Source organism: Harpegnathos saltator, unplaced genomic scaffold (assembly GCF_003227715.2).
Source record: "Harpegnathos saltator strain DR-91 unplaced genomic scaffold, Hsal_v8.6 scaffold182, whole genome shotgun sequence".
In the NCBI taxonomy this organism is placed as follows: domain Eukaryota; kingdom Metazoa; phylum Arthropoda; class Insecta; order Hymenoptera; family Formicidae; genus Harpegnathos; species Harpegnathos saltator.
In genome coordinates this window covers 2,063,957-2,083,306 of record NW_020229964.1, presented here as the reverse complement: position 1 = coordinate 2,083,306, position 19,350 = coordinate 2,063,957, and the positions used below count along the sequence as shown (strand labels likewise).

At 43.9% G+C, this 19,350-nt stretch overlaps 2 protein-coding genes across 6 annotated transcripts in view; one reads left to right on the top strand and one right to left on the bottom strand.

The window, feature by feature from the left end:
* The window catches only part of LOC105182503 (neuroligin-1), a 130,762-nt gene that overhangs the window by 95,448 nt on the left and 15,964 nt on the right, over nt 1-19,350 (bottom strand). For all 5 annotated transcript variants that reach the window (XM_025297650.1, XM_025297651.1, XM_025297649.1 and 2 more), the window contains exons 2-4: nt 7,820-7,966; nt 2,155-2,343; nt 28-284 (exon numbers count right to left, since the gene is read on the bottom strand). In XM_025297650.1, the coding sequence (XP_025153435.1) occupies nt 28-284; nt 2,155-2,343; nt 7,820-7,966 (593 nt within the window). The remainder of the gene's footprint in view (nt 1-27; nt 285-2,154; nt 2,344-7,819; nt 7,967-19,350) is intronic.
* LOC105182345 (uncharacterized) lies at nt 14,292-15,868 on the top strand. Its single transcript, XM_011139704.2, has 2 exons — nt 14,292-14,450; nt 14,528-15,868. The coding sequence occupies exon 2, from the start codon at nt 14,538-14,540 to the stop codon at nt 15,828-15,830; it is 1,293 nt and encodes a 430-aa protein (XP_011138006.2). The 5' UTR covers nt 14,292-14,450; nt 14,528-14,537; the 3' UTR covers nt 15,831-15,868.

The window sequence follows — 19,350 nt, the reverse complement described above, 5'->3', positions numbered from 1 at the left end:
CAGCGGGACGTCGAGGTGGTCTCTCACCTGATTGACTGTCGGCGGCAGAACGGCCCCGTCGACGAAGGGCGCGAAGCCGGAAGTGAATCTCGGCGGGTCCAGCTTCACCGCCAGCAGCTCCTCCAGGCTCCTCAAGCGAAGGCACGGTGCGATGTCGTCGGCCTCGACGTCGCTCGGACAGCCGGTCTGATCGGCGACCCGGCGCTTCACCGTCAGCGGGTCCCGCTGGACCGCCCATGGCGAGAGGGCCGAGCCTCCGAGCAGGATCACCCTCCCGATCAGCTCTATAATTCGCGGCGAATTGCAGCCCCCTCGCTAATTGCGCCGGCCGATCGGCCGGTCGGCTGAGGTGGGAGGAGGGAGGGGGGTGGGGGAGCACGAAGAGAGCGCCCGCTTATGTATAAATTGCCGGCCGGCTCGCGAAAACGCAGCGGCTGTACGTCGTCGCTTTATTATTTCGAAAGCCGATAATCCGCCAACGGGAAATCGCTCTTTTGTTAACCCGCGTGAAGCCCGGCTAGCCTCGCTCCTCCTCTCTTCTTGCTCCTTCCTCCTTTTTTATCCCCCCCCTCTCTCTTTCTCTCTCTCTCTCTCTCTCTCTCTCTCTCTCTCTCTCTCTCCCTCTCTCTCTCTCGCGTTCTTTCGTCGGGGCGAAGCTCAGACACGGCATGTTATATACCGGCAACGTTATCCAATTGGCTGTAATTAGCGCGTCCCTCTGGAAGGACCGCTTTCGTGGTCGGCCGAATGTTAAACGCGATCAGGCCGATTCTCTTTCTTGGTCGAGCGAGAGACGCGGCGCTCGCCGAAGGACCGCCGCGGTGCTTAATAATTCAGACGCGGGACAGGAGGGGGGAAGGGGGATTTATCAGCGGTCCAATGCATCGGCGAGCGTGCGGTCGGAGCTTGCGAGGCGCAGAGAGATCGAGAGAGAGAGAGAGAGAGAGAGAGAGAGAGAGAGAAAGAGAGAGAGAGAGGGAGAGGGAGGGCGAAGGAGAGTTGGGAAAATAGATAAATGCATGGCGCGCGCACGGAGAGAATTTTGCTCGAAATGATGCATCGCGCGCTACTAATAAAATCCGGCGTATCAGTATCGCGCGACTGCGCGATATATTCGCGCCAAAGCCAACATTTCGGCCGTGGCGTTTTGCGTCGCGCTCGTCGTAATTATTAGCGGCCAAATTATTTTATACCGCTGCGCAGCGCGGTGCCCGACAGGACGTTTGGTGTTGACTGTCAACTGGTTCGTGCGTTATTTAATGTTATATTTATATAATCGCGCGCTCGCGTGTTTACTGTTGTCCGCTGACGTGCGCCTCAGCGGCTGCAGGTTCCTGGCGAGCGAATCGCGCGATGAAACATATAGGATTGAGACAAGGCTTCTCTCCGAGAGGTTGTGTCTCTCCCGCTGGTCAGTCGGTAGTTCTTCGCATGATTATTACGGCGCGACCGAGATATATCGAAAGTGCAGCCGCAGCTGGCGAGTTATATTTCTGCGCGATATTTTTGCTTACCGTTCCAGCGTTACGTAGCGAAAGTGGGAAATTTATCGCCCCGTTCTTTTAATAAAAAATGATTCGTCTTGTACAAACATAGAGATTACGTGTGTATTTCTTTTTTTCTCCCTTTATTTATTTTCCACGCGCGTTTTATATTTTTATCTCCCGGTTTCGTTTCCGTTTTTCATTTTTCGCGTTTTTATTCTTTATCCTCTTCATATTTTTTTTTTTTTCCCGACAGTTTAAACAGCCGCTCTGCGCGTTGCATCTGCAAGTTGAAATTATTGACGCTCCGAACTGTTGCAGCGTCAGTGCGCGCGATCGCGTAAAGAATTGCCAGTTCCCGCGAGTGAAAGAAATTAAATGTCTCGAGAAAAATCGGTTCACGACGCGCCGCGTTGTTTCGTTTGTTTCGCGAATTTTTCACGGACTCGCCGAGTATTTAATGAAATTTCCGCGATATATCCCGCGCGCGTATCGCAGAAATTAATTAAAAGCGCGTTAAAAAACACCCTCCGCCTTGATGTTGAAATCTACGGAATTAAAATCTCAACGGGACCGGCCGGCGCGTTTCGCCCCGCGAACGCCGCCATGCACCTCGGGCTTCCCCGCGCTCGCGCGCTCGCGAGCCGGTAGACGATTAGGAACGCCTTACCTTTCGCCATAGGGGAGACGGCTAAAAAATTGGCGAGAGCCGCCCCGGTGCCGTGGCCCAGCAGCGCCAGTCTCTCCGGATCGCCGCCGAAAGCGCCGAGATTCTCGCGCAGCCAATGAAGCCCCGCCACCAAATCCATCAATCCGTAATTGCCCTGCGCGCTCCCTTTCGACCCGGTTTTCAGAAAGCCTGGTTTCAATGCGCCCGGATTAGCTAGGGGCGACTCATTTACGCGCGGCTAAGTGAATCAGCGCGCCGCTCGCGAATTATAACGGCGCTTTCGCGATAGCGGATCTTCCGCGCGAAAGCGTCGCGCGAAAGCGATACGTGATCTCCCGCGACGCCCTGCGCGCGCGCCTCCCCCTCCCCCCTCTCTCTCTATCTCTTTCTCTCTCTCTCTCTCTCTCTCTCTCTCTCTCTCTCTCTTTCTCTCTGTCTCTCTGGTTCTCTCTTTTCCGCACGAACCGACGGCGGAAGCTGTCACTTGAGAAGGAAAAGGGAAAAAAAGAGAGAAAATTCGCGTTTACTCGGACAATTCCGCGCGACGCCTCGCGCTGCGGTCTCTTTCGTTCTCCGCGATTGTCTTCCGCGTCGGCTCGGACCTCCTCACGCAAACGTGACCAAAGAGCTCATGTTATTGTGCTAATTGCGAGCTCGCTGCGGCCTCGGAATCAGCTGCTTTTAACTTCAAGAAGATCACGTCGCGGGAGAGAGTACAATAGAGACAGAGAGAGGGAGAGAGAGAGAGAGAGAGAGAGAGAGAGAGAGAGAGAGAGAGAGAGAGAGTGCTTTAGGGAGGGAAAGAAAATTCTGATTTAAGAGACGAACTTTCGAAAACCGCTCACACGTCTAATTTCTGGAAACTCAGTGCCAAGAGAAGTTGGGGGTGTTAACATCACAACTACTTTCCCGGATTGATCTGTGCAGTGTGATTATGTTTATATAATAACGAATTAATGTTTCTTCTAAGCTAATCTAATTCGCTGCAATGTGGTCGCTCCGTCTTTTAATTTACATCATTTACGCAAAAGAACAGTTTTGGGTGATTGGGCCCTTAAAGGCTACCGTGAGAGAAACCTCATCACATGCGACAAAATTTTCTTTCGATCTTATTAAATGTTAAATTATCCGATGTAAACAATAGTTTCTCTATCTTTTATTTGATATTCAATAATAATAAGACATTTAATTGCACTTGCTTGACTCTTTTGATTTCTAAAAATATGTAGTGGGGTCAAATTTCACCCCGTACTAATAAATTTTGTTTCGATTTTATTAAACGTTAAATTATCCGCTGCGAACAGCAGCTTTTCTACTTTTCATCTAATATTCAATAATAATAAAGTACTTATGTGATAAAGTATTTGTTTGACTTCTTTGACATCTAAAATAGAAGAATATATACTGGAGTGAATTTTGATTCCATGCAAAAACATTTCGTTTTGATCTTGTTAAATGTTAAATTATCCGCTTCATTTAATATTCAGTCATAATAAAACATTTAATTGCATTTGTTTGAGTCTTTTGATTTCTAAAATAAAAAAATATTTACTGGGCTAAAATTTCACTTTATATGAAAACATTTCGTTTTGATTTTATTAAATTATCTGCTGCAAACAATAGTTTCCCTACTTTTCATTTAATATTCATAATAAAACATTTAATTGCATCTGTTTGACTCTTTTAATTTCTAAAATAAAACATATGTACTAGAGTGAAATTTCACTCCGTACGAAAAAAATGTTGTTCTGATTTTATTAAACGTTAAATTATCCGCTGCAAACAATTCTCCTACTTTTCATTCAATATTCAGTCATAATAAAACATTTAATTGCATTTGTTTGACTCTTTTGATTCTTAAAATAAAAAATATGTACTGAAGTGAAATTTCACCCTATGCGAAGAAATTTTGTTGATTTTATTAAACGTTAAACTATCCGCTGCAAACAATAGTTACTCTACTTCTCGTCTAATATCCAATAGTAATAAAATATATAATTGTATTTGTTTGACTCTTGATTCTTAAAATAAAAAATATATACCGAGATGAAATTTCACCCTACACGAGAAAATTTTGTTTTGATCTTATTAAATATTAAATTATCCCCTGCAAACACAAAAGCCTCTCTACTTTTCACTTAATATTCAATAACAATAATAATAAGACGTTTAGTTTTTTGTGTTTTGCATTTGTTTGACTCTTTTGATTTCTAAAATAAAAAAATATACACACTAGGATAATATTTCGCTCCATGATAGCAATAACTTGATTTTCTTTGATGATTGCTGTTAGAGATTAAATAAACAAACATACTATCACAGAGAGCACGTAGACTTATCTGGGAAAGTAGCGTCACATTATCAGCGATGTACAGGATGTGTCTAAACTCCATCAACAAACTCACGGGATAGACTTCGCATAAAAAAAAAAGGAAACAAACGAGTCTTAACAAATATGTGTCCTCAAACGCTCAGTTTCTAAGAGAGCTGCCGCGTGCGCGACTTTAGTTTTACAAAAACATACTTTATCTTCAAACTAAATACATCTCATTAGTATCATAAAAATTGTTCCAGATCTCTGCCACGTCTGCAAGCTCCTCCAAGGTGCGGGCATCCATGACGTCATCAAAATTGACGGGCATTATCTCGAAAAACAGTTAGAAAACGTGTCGTATCAACGCGTCCTTAGCCCGCTTATCGCGACACATTTTCTCCCGCCGCGCCGCCGTCATCCTCCGAAGGCCACGTCTGAAAAAGCGAGCTCTCGCGGACACGTGTTTACCAAGACTTTTCTCACTTACTTTTTCAACGCGCCATTCCCAAGTATTCCCGCAACTTCGTCTCGGCGGACTTCAGATACACCCTGTATAACTTTATTCAAGCCCTTTCGCGGGCTGAAACTTCCACGGCCGGTGAAAATCCACTCAAGGGCATTCGTTTGACATCGCTTGAAACATTCTCCGGCAAGACTCGCGGCAACAGGGCAAGTGGGTGCTTTCCATCCCAGTTCACCCTTAATTAATCGCCGGCGAGTCAGCTGTCGCGGCGGCGCGCCGCGCGGCGCGCCGGCCGAGAGCCAAGATATCGCTTCCGCGTGTGTCAACAGAGTTATTGTAACGGCAAGCGAGAGCGAGCTCGACTCGAATAAACCGAATTGAAATTAAACATTTGCTCGGCCGATCTTGCCCGATTTCGCTCACTTCGATTCAAGCTTGCTCTTCGGTCTCGCCGCGCCGCCGCGCCGCCGCGCAAGACGAGCTTTCCGCTCCATCCTTTCTCGCGCCCGCACCCTTCAACCCCCCGCACGTCGCGCCCGCGCTTAATCATCCCACCTTCACCACGCGCATTCAGCGTCGATGGTCCGTTTTCTGCAGCAGCACGTCAGGTAAATAATTGCACTGCAGTAATAACGTCGGCGAACGTATGGTCGAATCGAAGTCGGACCCGGTCTCGGTTTATCAATCGCTTTCTCCTCGTCCACGTCCGGCCGGCCGACGAGCGGATTTCCCAAATACGAGACCGTTTTGGAAATACACCCGCCGTGTTATTCAAAGTAACGGTCCGATCGCGGCGGGACTTTATTCTCGCGTGAGGGCCGCGTCGAAAATACGCGACCGGGAGAGGACGAATAATAAGTGGAATAACGAAATTCGGGCGAGGGAAGGGGGAAAGAAAAATCATACAACGGAAGAGAGAATCGAGGGAGAGAAAAAGAGAGAGAGAGAGAGAGAGAGAGAGAGTGAGAGAGAGAGAGAGAGAGTGAGAGAGAGAGAGAGAGAATGAGAGAGAGAGAGAGAGAGAGAGAGAGAGAGAGAATGAGAGAGAGAGAGAGAGAGAGAGAGAGAGAATGAGAGCGCGCCGGCCGCGCGCGATATCGGATAATACCGTGGGCATTGTTTCGCCGCGACGACGAACAAAACGCATACGGAGTACCGCGCCGCGGCCGACAAAGAGGGGCGCAAAAAGCGGAGCCGGCGCGCGGCGCGCTGAAAATACGGCGCGCATCGATATCGAAAATTACCCCGTCCGCCGCTCCGAGCCTCGTTCGTGAATGGCCGTACGGAGTTGTAAACACGCCCGCGCGTCTTCCGAGGGACACGAGTCGCGCTCGTTTTATCGGCGACGCGCTAAATAAAAGAGAGAGAGGGGGAAGGGGTGGCAAGCTGGACGGGAAGATCGCGCGAGGACTTGGCGGAGTGCAGACGTGAGAAGTTTCCGAAGCGGATCAAAAGGCGAAACTGCAGTCTCACTTTGCTCGACCGGGAGGAAGACAGAGAGGGGGGCAGGGGGGGAGGCAAGGAGAAAATTCGCCGAACCGAGTGAAAAACGGTCAACATCGATAACAGCTGAAGACCCGCGAGAACGCGAAACTCGAAACGGATGTCAATTACTCTTTATCCTTTTCCTTGCTCTGCGCTCGCGCCCCCCCCCCCTCCTTAAAATTATGCGCGCGACATTCAGCGGATTCTCGAGAGAGAGAGAGAGAGAGAGAGAGAGAGAGCCGGTCGTGCGCGATAAACGAGCGCACGAGAGAATCTACTCGCGTGAAAAACGCTGCCTTACGTGCATCCCCTTCTTCGTCCTCATTAAACTCCCTTTGTTTCCTTTCCCTTTGTTCCCGTTTTTAATTTTGACACGCACACGCGACCGTTCCCCGCTCGCCCTCCCTTCCTCTCCGCCGCTCCTCTCGCTCCGTCTCTGTCTGTCTGTCGCAGCCGACTACGGCTCGCCGGCTCCCCGATATCCACATTCGGGGTGACGTCGCGCCTTTTTAAAGTTCCGACTATCGCGCGGGGTAACAACCCTCCGAGGGAGAATTCTCGTATATACAACTGCGCGAAAAGTAATCCGGTAAGATCTCGGCGAACTTTCCCCCTTGCCTCCTCCCCCTCTCCTCGTCCACCCCTCCGCGGCTGCCACGAGTAATGAGATCATTCTTTCCGACTGTCGAAAGAACAAAAGGCGCCCCGCGACCACGCGCGCGCGCGTGCACGCTCTATAATAAACAAAGCGGAGTAAACTCTCGCCGGGCTCTCTTTATAATCCGGAAACTTTTTATCAGCTGTTTGCCCGCGCACCACCGCCGCCATTCTCCCGAATGTCTCGATTGTCGTGCGCGCGCTGTTCATCATTGTCGCGCGCAACGGCGCGGCGGGGCAATCATCTCCCCCTCCCCGGGCGGGGCGGGGGTGTTTACAACGAGGGGAGTCAAAGACGCCTTCTCGGCGTCTTCAGACGTCGCTCTTCGAGTGACAGCGATTTCGATCGGAAGCGTCCGCTTCTCGCGAACAGACGACGTTCGACGACGACGTCTCGCCGAACCGCGAAGATGCTCTAAGCCCTTTTCGCCCCGGAGGATCTCTCCCGAGCGAGCGAGAATCCTCCACTTTTCACACGGCGACGTATCCCGCGAATGGAAATGTAGAATCGCAAGCGTTATTTCGAACCCGAGATTGCTTTCTACCGGAACAAATACGCGGTAATAAGTTTCCCCCCCTCCCCAGGTGGAATTTCCGCGGGACACGCGCGTGCGACGGAAGGGGGTTGAAGGGATACCCACCGCGAGCGGTTTCGAATGATCGCGAATGGCCGCGAACGGTCGGCCGACATGATCGGCCGGGGCGGCAAAATGGCGGGCGGTCGCGAGTTGAAATCGCCGGCTTACCGAGCACGCCCAGGCGAAAATTGATGGAGACGACGATGAGGCGTCCGTGGGCGGCCAGGGCGGTCCCGTCGAACGAGTTGCCAGCACCCCACGAGTAGGAGTCGCCGTGGATGAGGAGGACAGTCGGCAGCGAGTCCGCGATACTACCTGCAACATCAGACGATACTTTGGCTCTGGCGGTCTCACTCGCTGGAGGAATCCAAGCGCAAGCTGCGGCAGACGTGACGCGAACGCGAGGCGACAACCCGAGGGCGCGTTCGTGAAATCGATGAAGATGTCGCCGCTTGCTTCGTGATTTATTATTCGCACGCCGCGTCGCGAAATGGGAAACGCGCTTCATTCCGCGACGACAGCAGCAGCTTCGCTCGCGGCGTTTTTCCTTGCGAGACGCCGCACACTGTGGGCCGAGCTTTAGTGGACGCGGTAGCTTTTGCTCGCGCTGCAATTGGGCACGTTCCAATCGGACACACCGCATTTAAGCACGCAGTTGTTACTGGACACACCTTGCTGTCGGACGCGGTGGAATTTTGGTCGCGACTGCAAATAGCTACACCGTGCCTTTCGCACGGTGTTCCTTTGAGCGAGTGTACACATGTTGTGCACGTAGAAAAACTATTAGGTAAATCGGAAAGTTCCGTCCATCTAGCGGCAAGTAGCTAGAACTGTCGTTAACCTCTAATATCTGGACGAAGCTTAATGGTTGTTTTGACATCTACTCAATAACATTCAGTACATAAAGGTATACATTTGTTCTATCAATAATATTGTTTTTTACAGCATCGAAAATGTCGAAATTTGAGCCAAATAAGCGTCGTTTGCGCGAAGTGTTAATCTTTTGCTTCAATTGGAAGAAAATTGCAGCTGAAGCTCATCGAATGCTTGTAGAAGTTTATGGTGATAATGCTCCTTCCGATAAAACATGCAGAGAATGGTTTCAACGCTTTGAAAGTGGCGATTTCGATGTAGAGAACGAAGAGCCTTCTGGACGGCCAAGAGTATTCGAAGACGAAGAATTGCAGGCATTGGTGGACGAATACCCGTGTCAAACGCAAAAGCAACTTGCAGAAGCATTAAATTGTGCTCAGTCTGTCATTTCCGATCGTTTGAAAGCCTTAGGAAAGGTTTACAAGGAAGGAAAACGGGTCCCATATGAACTGAAACCAAGAGACATTGAAAGGCGAAAAACCACCTGCGAAATTCTGCTTGCTAGGCAACAGAGAAAGGGGTTTTTATCGTATCATCACTGGGGATGAAAAATGGATTTATTTTGACAACCCCAAACGTCGAAGAACTATTTGCGATCCCGGCCAACTCTCAACATCGACGCCAAAGCGGAATATCCACGGAAAGAAGACAATGCTCTGTATTTAGTGGGATCAGAAAGGTGTGCTATACTATGAGCTGTTGAAAAGTGGTCAAACAGTCACAGAGGATCTCTACAGAGAACAAATGATCCGTTTGAGCCGAGCATTGCACGAAAAACGACTAGAAGATGAAACGAGACAGCATAAAGTGATTTTGTTTCATGACAACGCTCGACCTCACGTCACACAAAATCTGTCAAGGAAACGCTAGAGCACTTCGCTGAAAAGTGTTACCCCATGAGGCTTATTCACCAGACTGTGTCCCTTCCGACTATCACTTGTTTCGGTCGATGGCACACGCACTTGCTGACGAATGCTTCAATTCTTATGAAAAAAATGGGTCAAAAAATGGTTCTCTGACTGGACAGCCTCCAAAGATGAGTCATTCTTTCGCCACGGAAATCGTTTGCTGACCAAAAGATGGAAAAAAGTCATCGCTAACGATGGACAATATTTTGATTGATGTACTTTTTCATTTTGTTTCTTAAATAAAGCCATACGTTTTGCAAAAAAAATGAACGGAACTTTCCGATTGACCTAATAGTCGACTGGTATAACTGAATTTCAGCTACGGCTGAAACGGAAGCTTGCTGAAGAGTCAATCGAAAATTCGGCTGCAGCATCAGAGAAATTCCGTTAGAAAGCTTCCGCAGTCTCAGAAATATATTCGGCTATCGAAAACGAAGATTAATGTCGAGGGTATAAGTTTCGTTCTTCGCACGGATAAACAGTGCGTCCTTGTGTGCGCAAGTGGAACAAACGGAACCTCCTCGGGAGTCAATTGAAAATTCAGTTGCAACACGAGAGAGAGATTTCGTTAGAAAGCTTCTGTAGTCTCAGAAATATATTCGGCCATCGAAAACGAAGATTAATGTCGGAGGTACAAGTTTCGTTCTTCGCACGGATAAACAGAGCGTTCCTGTATGCGCAAGTGGAGGGGGAAAACGCTTGCGCGGCGGAGTTGGAAATCGCGTCATTGGCAGCGGCGTTCGACTTCTTCAAACGAATCTCTTCGATCGCGATAATTGAGGTTTCGCTTCTCTTTGCATGTACGATATAGTTCCGCGCCTTCTGCGAGAGTAGCCAAATAGTCTGCTGCGGCAACTTTATCTTCCAGACTGAAAATTTCAGTTGCCTCAATCGAGAGCAGTTGTTGACGCGAACGGCCTTTCGGTTCGCGAAATTTTCCGTTGATGCAATTAAGCTTCACATAACGGAAATTTTTTGGCTGTCACTGCGGAATATTTTCCTGCATATGCACACACACACATATACACATATGTATTAGGTGCGCAACTAAGTTTCCGGGTTTCACACATGGATGGCGCTAATGACACATGTAGTCTAAAGTCCCTATTTATAAAGTACCGCAATCCATAAGACTCAATGTATAAGAATTTGGAGCCAAAATGGCGTTAAAAAGTGTACATAGTGCAACTTTCATAACGTATCTACACATTAAGTGCAATTTATCTAACGTGAGTTGTGTTTGACACAAGGAATGCTTGTTGAAACATACCAGGGTGTTGCGTGGATGGATGTACAAATCGTAGCGAAAAAGGTTTTCGCTTATTTCGTTTACCGACAGGTACTAGGAATAACGATAGACGCAATGAATGGTTCCGATTAATTGGCAAAGACACATTGCCAGCAAGAGCTGTAATTTGTGAGTTAATGAGTTATAATCGTGTGTAACACATCATATATTAGAATAATAATAATAATAATTAATAATAATAATAATAATAATTAATAATAATAATAATAATAATTAATAATAATAATAATAATAATAATTGTTTTTAAACTATTAAAAACATTTGTAATAGCACGTATCTATTTCTCGCTCAAAAAGGACAATTTGACCGTTCAGCACCAAACTGTATATAATAGTAGAAGCGTTGCGATGAAATCTTATATTAACAAGACCAAAAAATATCAATAAAAACATTATTTAATATCACGAACAATTTTCCTATTTTATTTACAAAATACCATATCTGTGCGTTTTGAATGTACCGCGTTATTGGAGCCAAAATGGCGGAGGATTGCGGTACTTTATAAATCTAGGGACTTTAATGTAGTCGATATACATGTCTGAAGTTGTGTTTTTTTTATAGCTTGGACATCTGTTTATAATAACCAGTCGTAATACCAACACATATCGCAACGCAAAAATATTTTTTTCTAACAACGAAGATGTCGAGTTTTGTGCCAAATAAACAGCATTTGCGGGAAGCTTTGCTTTTCTGCTTTAACTTGAAAAAAAAAGTGCAGCTGAAGCACGTCGTTTGCTTGAGGAGGCCTACGGCGCACATGCACTATCGAAAACTACCTGTGAAGATTGGTTTAAACGCTTCAGAAGTGGCGATTTCGACACTGAGGGCAAGGAGCGTTCCGGAAGACCAAAAACAATTGTTTTTGGCGTTATTGGATGAAGATGATACGCAAACACAAGATCAACTTGCGGAGGCATTAAACATGACTCGCCAAGATATTTCCAAACGTTTACATGCCATGGGAAGAATTCAAAAGGAAGAGAAATGGGTGCCGCATGAGTTGATTGAGAGACAGATGGACAATCGAAGAGCCACTTCCGAAATTTTGCTTTTGCGGCATGAAAGAAAGAGTTTCCTGCATCGAATTGTTACTGGCGATGAGAAGTGGATATATTTCGAGAATCCCAAACGCAAAAAATCGTGGCTTTCATCTGGCGAAGCATCAACATCGACGGCACGGCCAAATCGCTTCGGAAAGAAGACAATGCTCTGCGTTTGGTGGGACCAGAAAGGAATCGTGTACTATGAGCTGCTGAAAAGAAGCCGGGCGAAACTGTCAATGGGCATCGCTACCGACAACAACTGATCAATTTGAACCATGCATCGCTCGAAAAACGGCCAGAATGGGACACGAGACACGAACGAGTGATATTGCAGCGCGACAACGCTCCGTGCCATCGTACTTCCATCGTCCAGGACACTATCAAAACGCTGAAATGGGATCTGCTACCGCACCCGCCGTATTCGCCAGACCTGGCCCTTTCCGATTATCACTTGTTCCGATCGATGGCGCATGGTTTGGCTGGGCACACTTGGCCAATTTCGAAGAAGTGCAAAATTGGTTGGATGAATGGTTTCGGTCCAAAGACGCGTCGTTTTATCGTCGCGGTATTCATGTATTGCCAGAGAGATGGCAAAAATGTGTAGCTAGCGAGGGACGATACTTTGAATAAACCATTTTTTGTATTTCTCTTGAAATTTTCCATTTTTCATTGAGCAAAAAACCTGGAAATTTGATTGCGCACCTAGTATAATTAAAACCCAAATTCAATTAATGAATTCAGTCAATAATTAAAACTAAAATGCAACTGATATCAATTGTATTTTAATTTTAATCATTAGTGAATTATTGTTAAATTTTAATTATTGAGGAATATTATAATTTGTATCAATTGTATAACTTAATTTTAGCATTATTAATTATATAATTATATAATTATATAATTATTAATTAATTATACACATATATATTATTATTTTGATATTTACGGAAAGTGTTCTACACATGTCTTCCGTGAAAGAATTTAAATGAGACATTCCTCGAAAAGTGGTCTGCAGTTAAATCCACGGAGATTTCTTTTTTCGGGGATATATGAGAAACTTACTACGTATTCTGCACTCATAAATAATACAATACAAGAATTACATCAGCGAATTCAAGATGCAGACTCAAAGGAGATTAGGATTTCTCGAAAGAGGTCACAAGCAATAATAAGATAATGACATGGTAAGATATTCGTTCGTTTATTCACCGCATGTGATCAATGGGAGCGCACAAATAACTTGCGTCATCAAAATCGAAAAATGTTTGTGACTCAGGAAGGATTGATTGTTCGATTTACGTTTGCTCAGCGAATTTTATATATATATATATATATAAAGAGAGAGAGAGAGAGAGAAAGTATAAAGTTATAAATATTCGTTTACCATGAGTATCAATTACGAGGAATTTGCAATTCCTAACATTGAGTTGAATATATTCATAGATTATATTTATATTTAAAATTTTTATTATAATATATATTATAATTATTCAGCAAATAATGCTGTATTGTGACAATTCATGCGGCGTCCATTTTCCGAACTTTTGAATTTTTCCCATTTCATGCAGTCGCCTTGAAACTATTGCTTGGTTAACTCCGAGCTGTTCTGCAAGTTCTACTTGAGTTTGAGACGGGTTTTCATTCAATAATGCTTCCAAATTGTCGACCACAAGCTTTCGTGGCGTTTCAGAGCACGGACGATCACTCGTGTCAAAATCACCGTCTTTAAAGCGATGAAACCAATATTTGCAGCATTATGGGATACAATATTTTCCCCAGAAATGGAACAAATGGAATCACACGCTTTAGCAGCATTTTTTGCTTGCTGGGATTCATATCGAATGCAGTCTCGAATATAAAGTTTTTATCGCCGTTCATTGCATTATATTATTTTTAAAATTATGCACATCAATGGATCATAATAAATGGCGTTTTAGAAACTTCAATACCAACCTTGCAAAAACACAAAACGGCGGGAAAATATTTCAATTTGAAATAATTATATTACAGTGCTGAAAAAAAATAAAGCTTTTCGCATATAATTTATATATATATATATATATACAGGATGTAGGGGATCTTTTGGAAACGAAAAATTGTAAAGATTAATTAGATCAACTCAGAAGAAAAGTCAAGTAAAGTCAAGAAATTTTGCAAAAATCGCAATTTCAGTTATTAATTAAGTTATTGATGATTGAAAATGACGACAGCTAGAGGCTCTTTTAATAACTTGAAAATTTTCATCTCACTCTTCTTTGCAGAAATGTATATAACATCTATCAGCAATTTAAAAAAAATTTTTTTCCATATATGGATATTACATCCTTTTATATTGTTTAAATCAAATGAAAAAGTAAGAAAATATAACGCCTTTATCAACTTCCATTTTGAAAAATATTGACAACACAATGTCCTGCGATATTCGCCGTACGTTTGAAATTTATTCACAATATTACTTGCGGTAATAAATATAAATATTTGTGACTGTCTAGTCCTCTGGTTTCAGTTGATATTAACTACGTCTCAAACTGTAAACAATTCTCGAAATGCCTAGCAGCAAACATAAACAATTTATTAGTGACATTCAAGCATTCCACGAGCAATCATATCGTCACCAATTCTCTGTATACAGCAGATTCTATTATTTCTGCTAAGGTGCCGAATAGTGTGTATTATTTCTAAATTGATATTGCAGATTCTGTATTATATCATTAGTTATATTATATTAATTATATTATTTAGGCATACTAACATGGACGTACTAACGAAGACATTACTTCCATACTCTGGACCGTGGATGTCTGTATATTACAACAAGTTCTTTCATCCAAACCTTTGCCACGTTTGCAAGAAGACTACGGAGATGATAAATTTGACAACATGTGATCGGTGTTTCTTCATCTCTTATTGCTCCGAAGATCACAAAAACCTGCATCTTCCTCAACACCGCGAGATTTGCATAGTTATAGAAAAGTATCTAAGGAACAACCCGCAATTTCTCACTCGCCGTTTTAATCTGAAGGAATGGTGGATAGCACAGGATGATTTTCATACATCAGTTAAACTGAATCTAAAGCGCATACTTGAGAGTTACGAAGAGCAAATGATCACCTGCAGTAGATTCTGCTTCATTTGTCATCAGCAGACCGGACTATATCCCTGCAAAAAGTGTTTCTCCGCCGACTATTGTCTAGAACACAAGGAAGAATTCGAAGAGCAACACGAAGAAAGCTTCTGCGACCTTTATACAATGTGGCTCAACATTGAGTTCTTAAATGTTCAGTATGAAAGTAAAGCCTCATTATCGTTGAAATTTATGAAGTTCCCCGACAACGGATCCTTCAATGACATGATAACATTTATAGAAGAACATACACAAGAGACAATAAGCGAATGGAATCTCTTGGATTACATTTATGCGGATTACGTGTCAGGACCGCTCTCGGTATATTACGGAATGTCAAATGTGGAATTATCTAATATTCTACTGACAACATCTACCTGTATCATTCATGTTATAGGAGCAAGTTCCATAGAAAAAAACGGTTTACCAGTTTGGGAAATATTGTTACATCTTTTCCCAAATATACAAGTGCTAATAGTTGTGCTGTTAGGAGCAGACTTACAAGTTGAATTTGGTATGCAGGATGTTTGTCCCCGTTGTGTTTTCAATGAAAAGAAATTTATCTATGAATGTTATGGTACGTTGTACAGTAATTACATGACCGATCCGATGTATGGAAAAGCGCACCTGATCGTACTTTTTGAAGTACACGAATTTGAATCATTGGACAAATGTTTGAAAACAATGCAATCTCAGGAATGTCCTGTACTTTTAACCACTTCAGAGGGCCTAGAGATATTAGAGACAGATAGGATTCAGCAAGTTCTGGGTAGAGATGTATATCCTATTATTAACATTAAAAATAAATTCATGTCTGTAAGACCATACAAAGACTATAAACAGACTGCTTATCGTAATTCGGTTTTGATTATCTACAAAACATTAAAGAATACAAAGTACAGTACGAGTGAAAAAAGTTAAAATTATATCTCCACTATATATAATTATATCTCCACTATGGTGACACTTTGGTTTGTCACGTTCATTGTCTCATTAATTAAGTAATTTATTCTCCGAGTAAATAGTATGCTAGGTCAATTGTTTACACAAATAAATTAAAATTTCCTTAATGAAACTATGTGTGTGTATGCATGTGTTATACATTTTTTCAAAAAATATGAAACATGTAAACCGCTTGATAGTAAACGTATTTTCTTTCTTTTGTTTAAATGAATGACTTCTTTACATCACACATATGGATTTCACTATAGTTTATACATCTTCTTATTTTTATGCTATATTTTATTATTTTATGATATGTAACTAATTTTATGATGTATGATGCGCAGATTATCACATTTAATATATTCATTATAAACACGTTCCGTCTAAATCTATATGTCTGAGCGTTCATGTATAGGTAAAAGTCATCAAACGAAATAGACATATCTTCTACTATTATATAAAATTCTATTTTTATTATTGAAAATTTAATGTAAGAATATTCACAAATAAATATGCAAGATACAATGGGATAAGATCTTTGAAGTGAAGTCTCTTTCAAGATGATATGAATCTCTTGACAATCTTTTAACAACTGTAGGCGGTTGTTAAAAGCTGAACAATAAAATCACAGAATTTGATAATACTTGTCCATATTATGTGAATTTTCATTGTCTACCGTTATGCATTATTCACCGTTATTAAAATAAGTTGTCAAAGGACACAAGAAATTTAAGCACTTTATTATTATTATTATTATTATTATTATTATTATTATTATTACTATTATTATTGTATTCCGAACAATTGCCGAATGCAATATTTAATATTGATAGATTCCCAATCTTTATATTTTCATAATAACTTTTATAAATTTTTTATAGAATTTTCATTATTGTCAATAACTAATTAATCTGAATAACTTTTATAAATATTTTTAATAAAATTTGAAATATATAAACCACTTGACTTTTTAATAAACCAATTTCCACATTCTGAAGAAAAAAGTCCTTCACCATTTTGCAAATAAGTACGTAAATGTTCAAATTATCAATTAAAAGAGCCTCTAGATGTGATTATTTTCGATCATCAATAACTAAAATTAATAACTTTAATTAACTTAATAACTAAAATTGCGATTTTTATAAAATTACTTAACTTTATCTGATTTTTTTTCTCACTCTAATCTGATTAATCTTCAAAATTTATCGTTTCCAAAAAATCCTGAGCATCCTGTGTACATATTAAAATAATAATAAAAATTGAATTAGGTCCAGAGTTAGTAATTGCAGATTCCTCGTGCAAAATCGACAGTCATGATCTACAATCATCTACAACACGATGCGTCGGATTTGATGACAGAATCTCAAATGCCACCATGCGATGGGGAAGCATTGACGGAGTCTTCTGCTACCACACGCGCGCGGGGAAACATGTGCAAAAGGCGCCCATTCGTACTCTTAACCAAAAGTTATGACAGTAATCGTGCCTAAATTCAATGCACCCAATTGAAACGTGTCCAGTTGCATCCTGTCCAAAAATAACCGCGTACAATCGCTTCATGATTGAAGGCCGCTCGCGCGTTATTGGACCAAGAGTCAAATTTCTCCTTATCAAGGAATTTCGATCGGCCGTCCCGTTTGTTCTCTTAATCCGCTCTAATTACACCTTCCCTCCCTCTCTCTGGCATCAAGTGCCTTGATTATGACAAACCAGGCTCAAAGCACATTCCGCCTTTAATCTCGATACACTCGGCCGGAGGGGCGTTTGAAAAAATATGTACACGAATCTTAGCCACGCGACATAATGAGCGATTCGAGCGTGATTATGAAAGCGCAAATAAACCCGCTTCTCGCGGCGAAAGAGGTGCGGCCGATAAAAAGGCCGAGAGAGGAGTCGAGCCGGGGGGGGGGAGGGGGGCATTCCGGGTCCCTGCGCGGCCGCGCACGTATCGGGTATTAAGCTTGTGTAACTTCGTAAGCTCGCAGCTTACACGACTGCTAAGCCCCGCGCGACGGCGCTATCTAATTTTCGGTTTTATTATGTCAAACGCGAAAATCGCAATTAAGTGTAGCGCCATGTCGAATTACATGATTGCGCGCGTCGCCAGCGCCCACGCGTGCAATGCAAACCGCCGATGCTCGATCCCAGTTTATCATCGGCCGCTTCGCGAAATGAGCCATTTGCATCCCGGAGGAGGGGGGGGGGGGGAGTTTTTACGAGCGTGCGCGCGGGTCTGACAGAAATAATCGCGACACGTAAACGAGCGCCGTAAATACCTCACCTCCGTCGCGAGTTTCTTTCTCGAACTTCCCTCCCGCCATTTCGCGCGGGAAGAGAGGAGAGACGCGACATGGTTACTTCGCGAGCGCGATGATTTCAGCGATTCAGCGTCGGCCGCGGATGTTCGGACCGGAAAAGTTCCCCCCCCCGGCGCGAGAATTTATCCGAGTGAAATTTGTCCCCCTGGTTCCCCATTCCCCTCTGCGGTCAATCGAGCAGCGATCGGGCATCTGCCAGGGCCGAGAGCGACTCTCTCCTTCCCTCTCTCCCGCTCTCGTCCGCGGCGTAACCGCGATCGAAATCATATAATTGTCCGGGAACGAATGATCACACACACACACACACACACACACATTTCGCGCTAAGCGACGAGACACCTGTTGCGATCCTCATAGCTCCGCACTAGGCGACAGATAGTTAAGCAGGTGGACGAGAGAGAGAGAGAGAGAGAGAGAAAGGGAGAGAGAGAGAGAGAGAGAGAGAGAGAGAGAGAGAGAGCGCACCTTCGCGACTTCGCCGCGTGTTTCCCCGGCAGAGGAACGCGTCCCTGCCGGGGAAACCTGCGTCCCCTCCTTCCCCCCCTGGCGCTTTGTGATCACCCGATAGCATTTCTGCCAACATTTACGAGCGAGACTCGGTATTTTTATTGCTTCCTCGGTATCGACTGCTCTCAGCGACAGCCGCTCGATTCCTCCGCGACGCGCAGGAAGTTAGTAAATTATGGACCTCCCGTCTTCTCCTTGTCTCTTTCTTTCTCTCTCTCTCTCTCTCTCTCTCTCTCTCTCTCTCTCTCTCTCTCTCTCTCTCTCTCTCTCTCTCTCTCCCTCTCTGTCTCGCTCTCGCTCCGTCTGCTTCTCTTTCCTTCGTTTTTATGAGCACGAATGCGAGCGTGTAGAAACGTTCCGGATTCTTCGAGGCGGTGTTATCTCAACTCTCGCGAGGACGCGACGGTGCCTGCTCCGCTTCAGATATGTAGCGAGCCGATTCTATCCTCCCTCCCTCCCTCTCTCGTGCGCGCGCGATAACAAATACGATCGATAAGAGAGAGAGCTTAGGCATGCAAATGTACTCTCTCGTCGGGAGAGTTTCCATTAGAGATATTATTCCGCTAACTCGCACGCCAAATCTCGCGCCGGGCTCTTCCCTTTTCATTCGTCTTCGCAGGAGCTCTCGGGGAGGACGCATCTGATTTGTATCGCAGTGTTCCTCTCCCTCC

Excerpts from the sequence above, each read along its gene's own strand:
- LOC105182345 (XM_011139704.2), top strand. The coding sequence starts at position 14,538 with ATGGACGTACTAACGAAGACATTACTTCCATACTCTGGACCGTGGATG.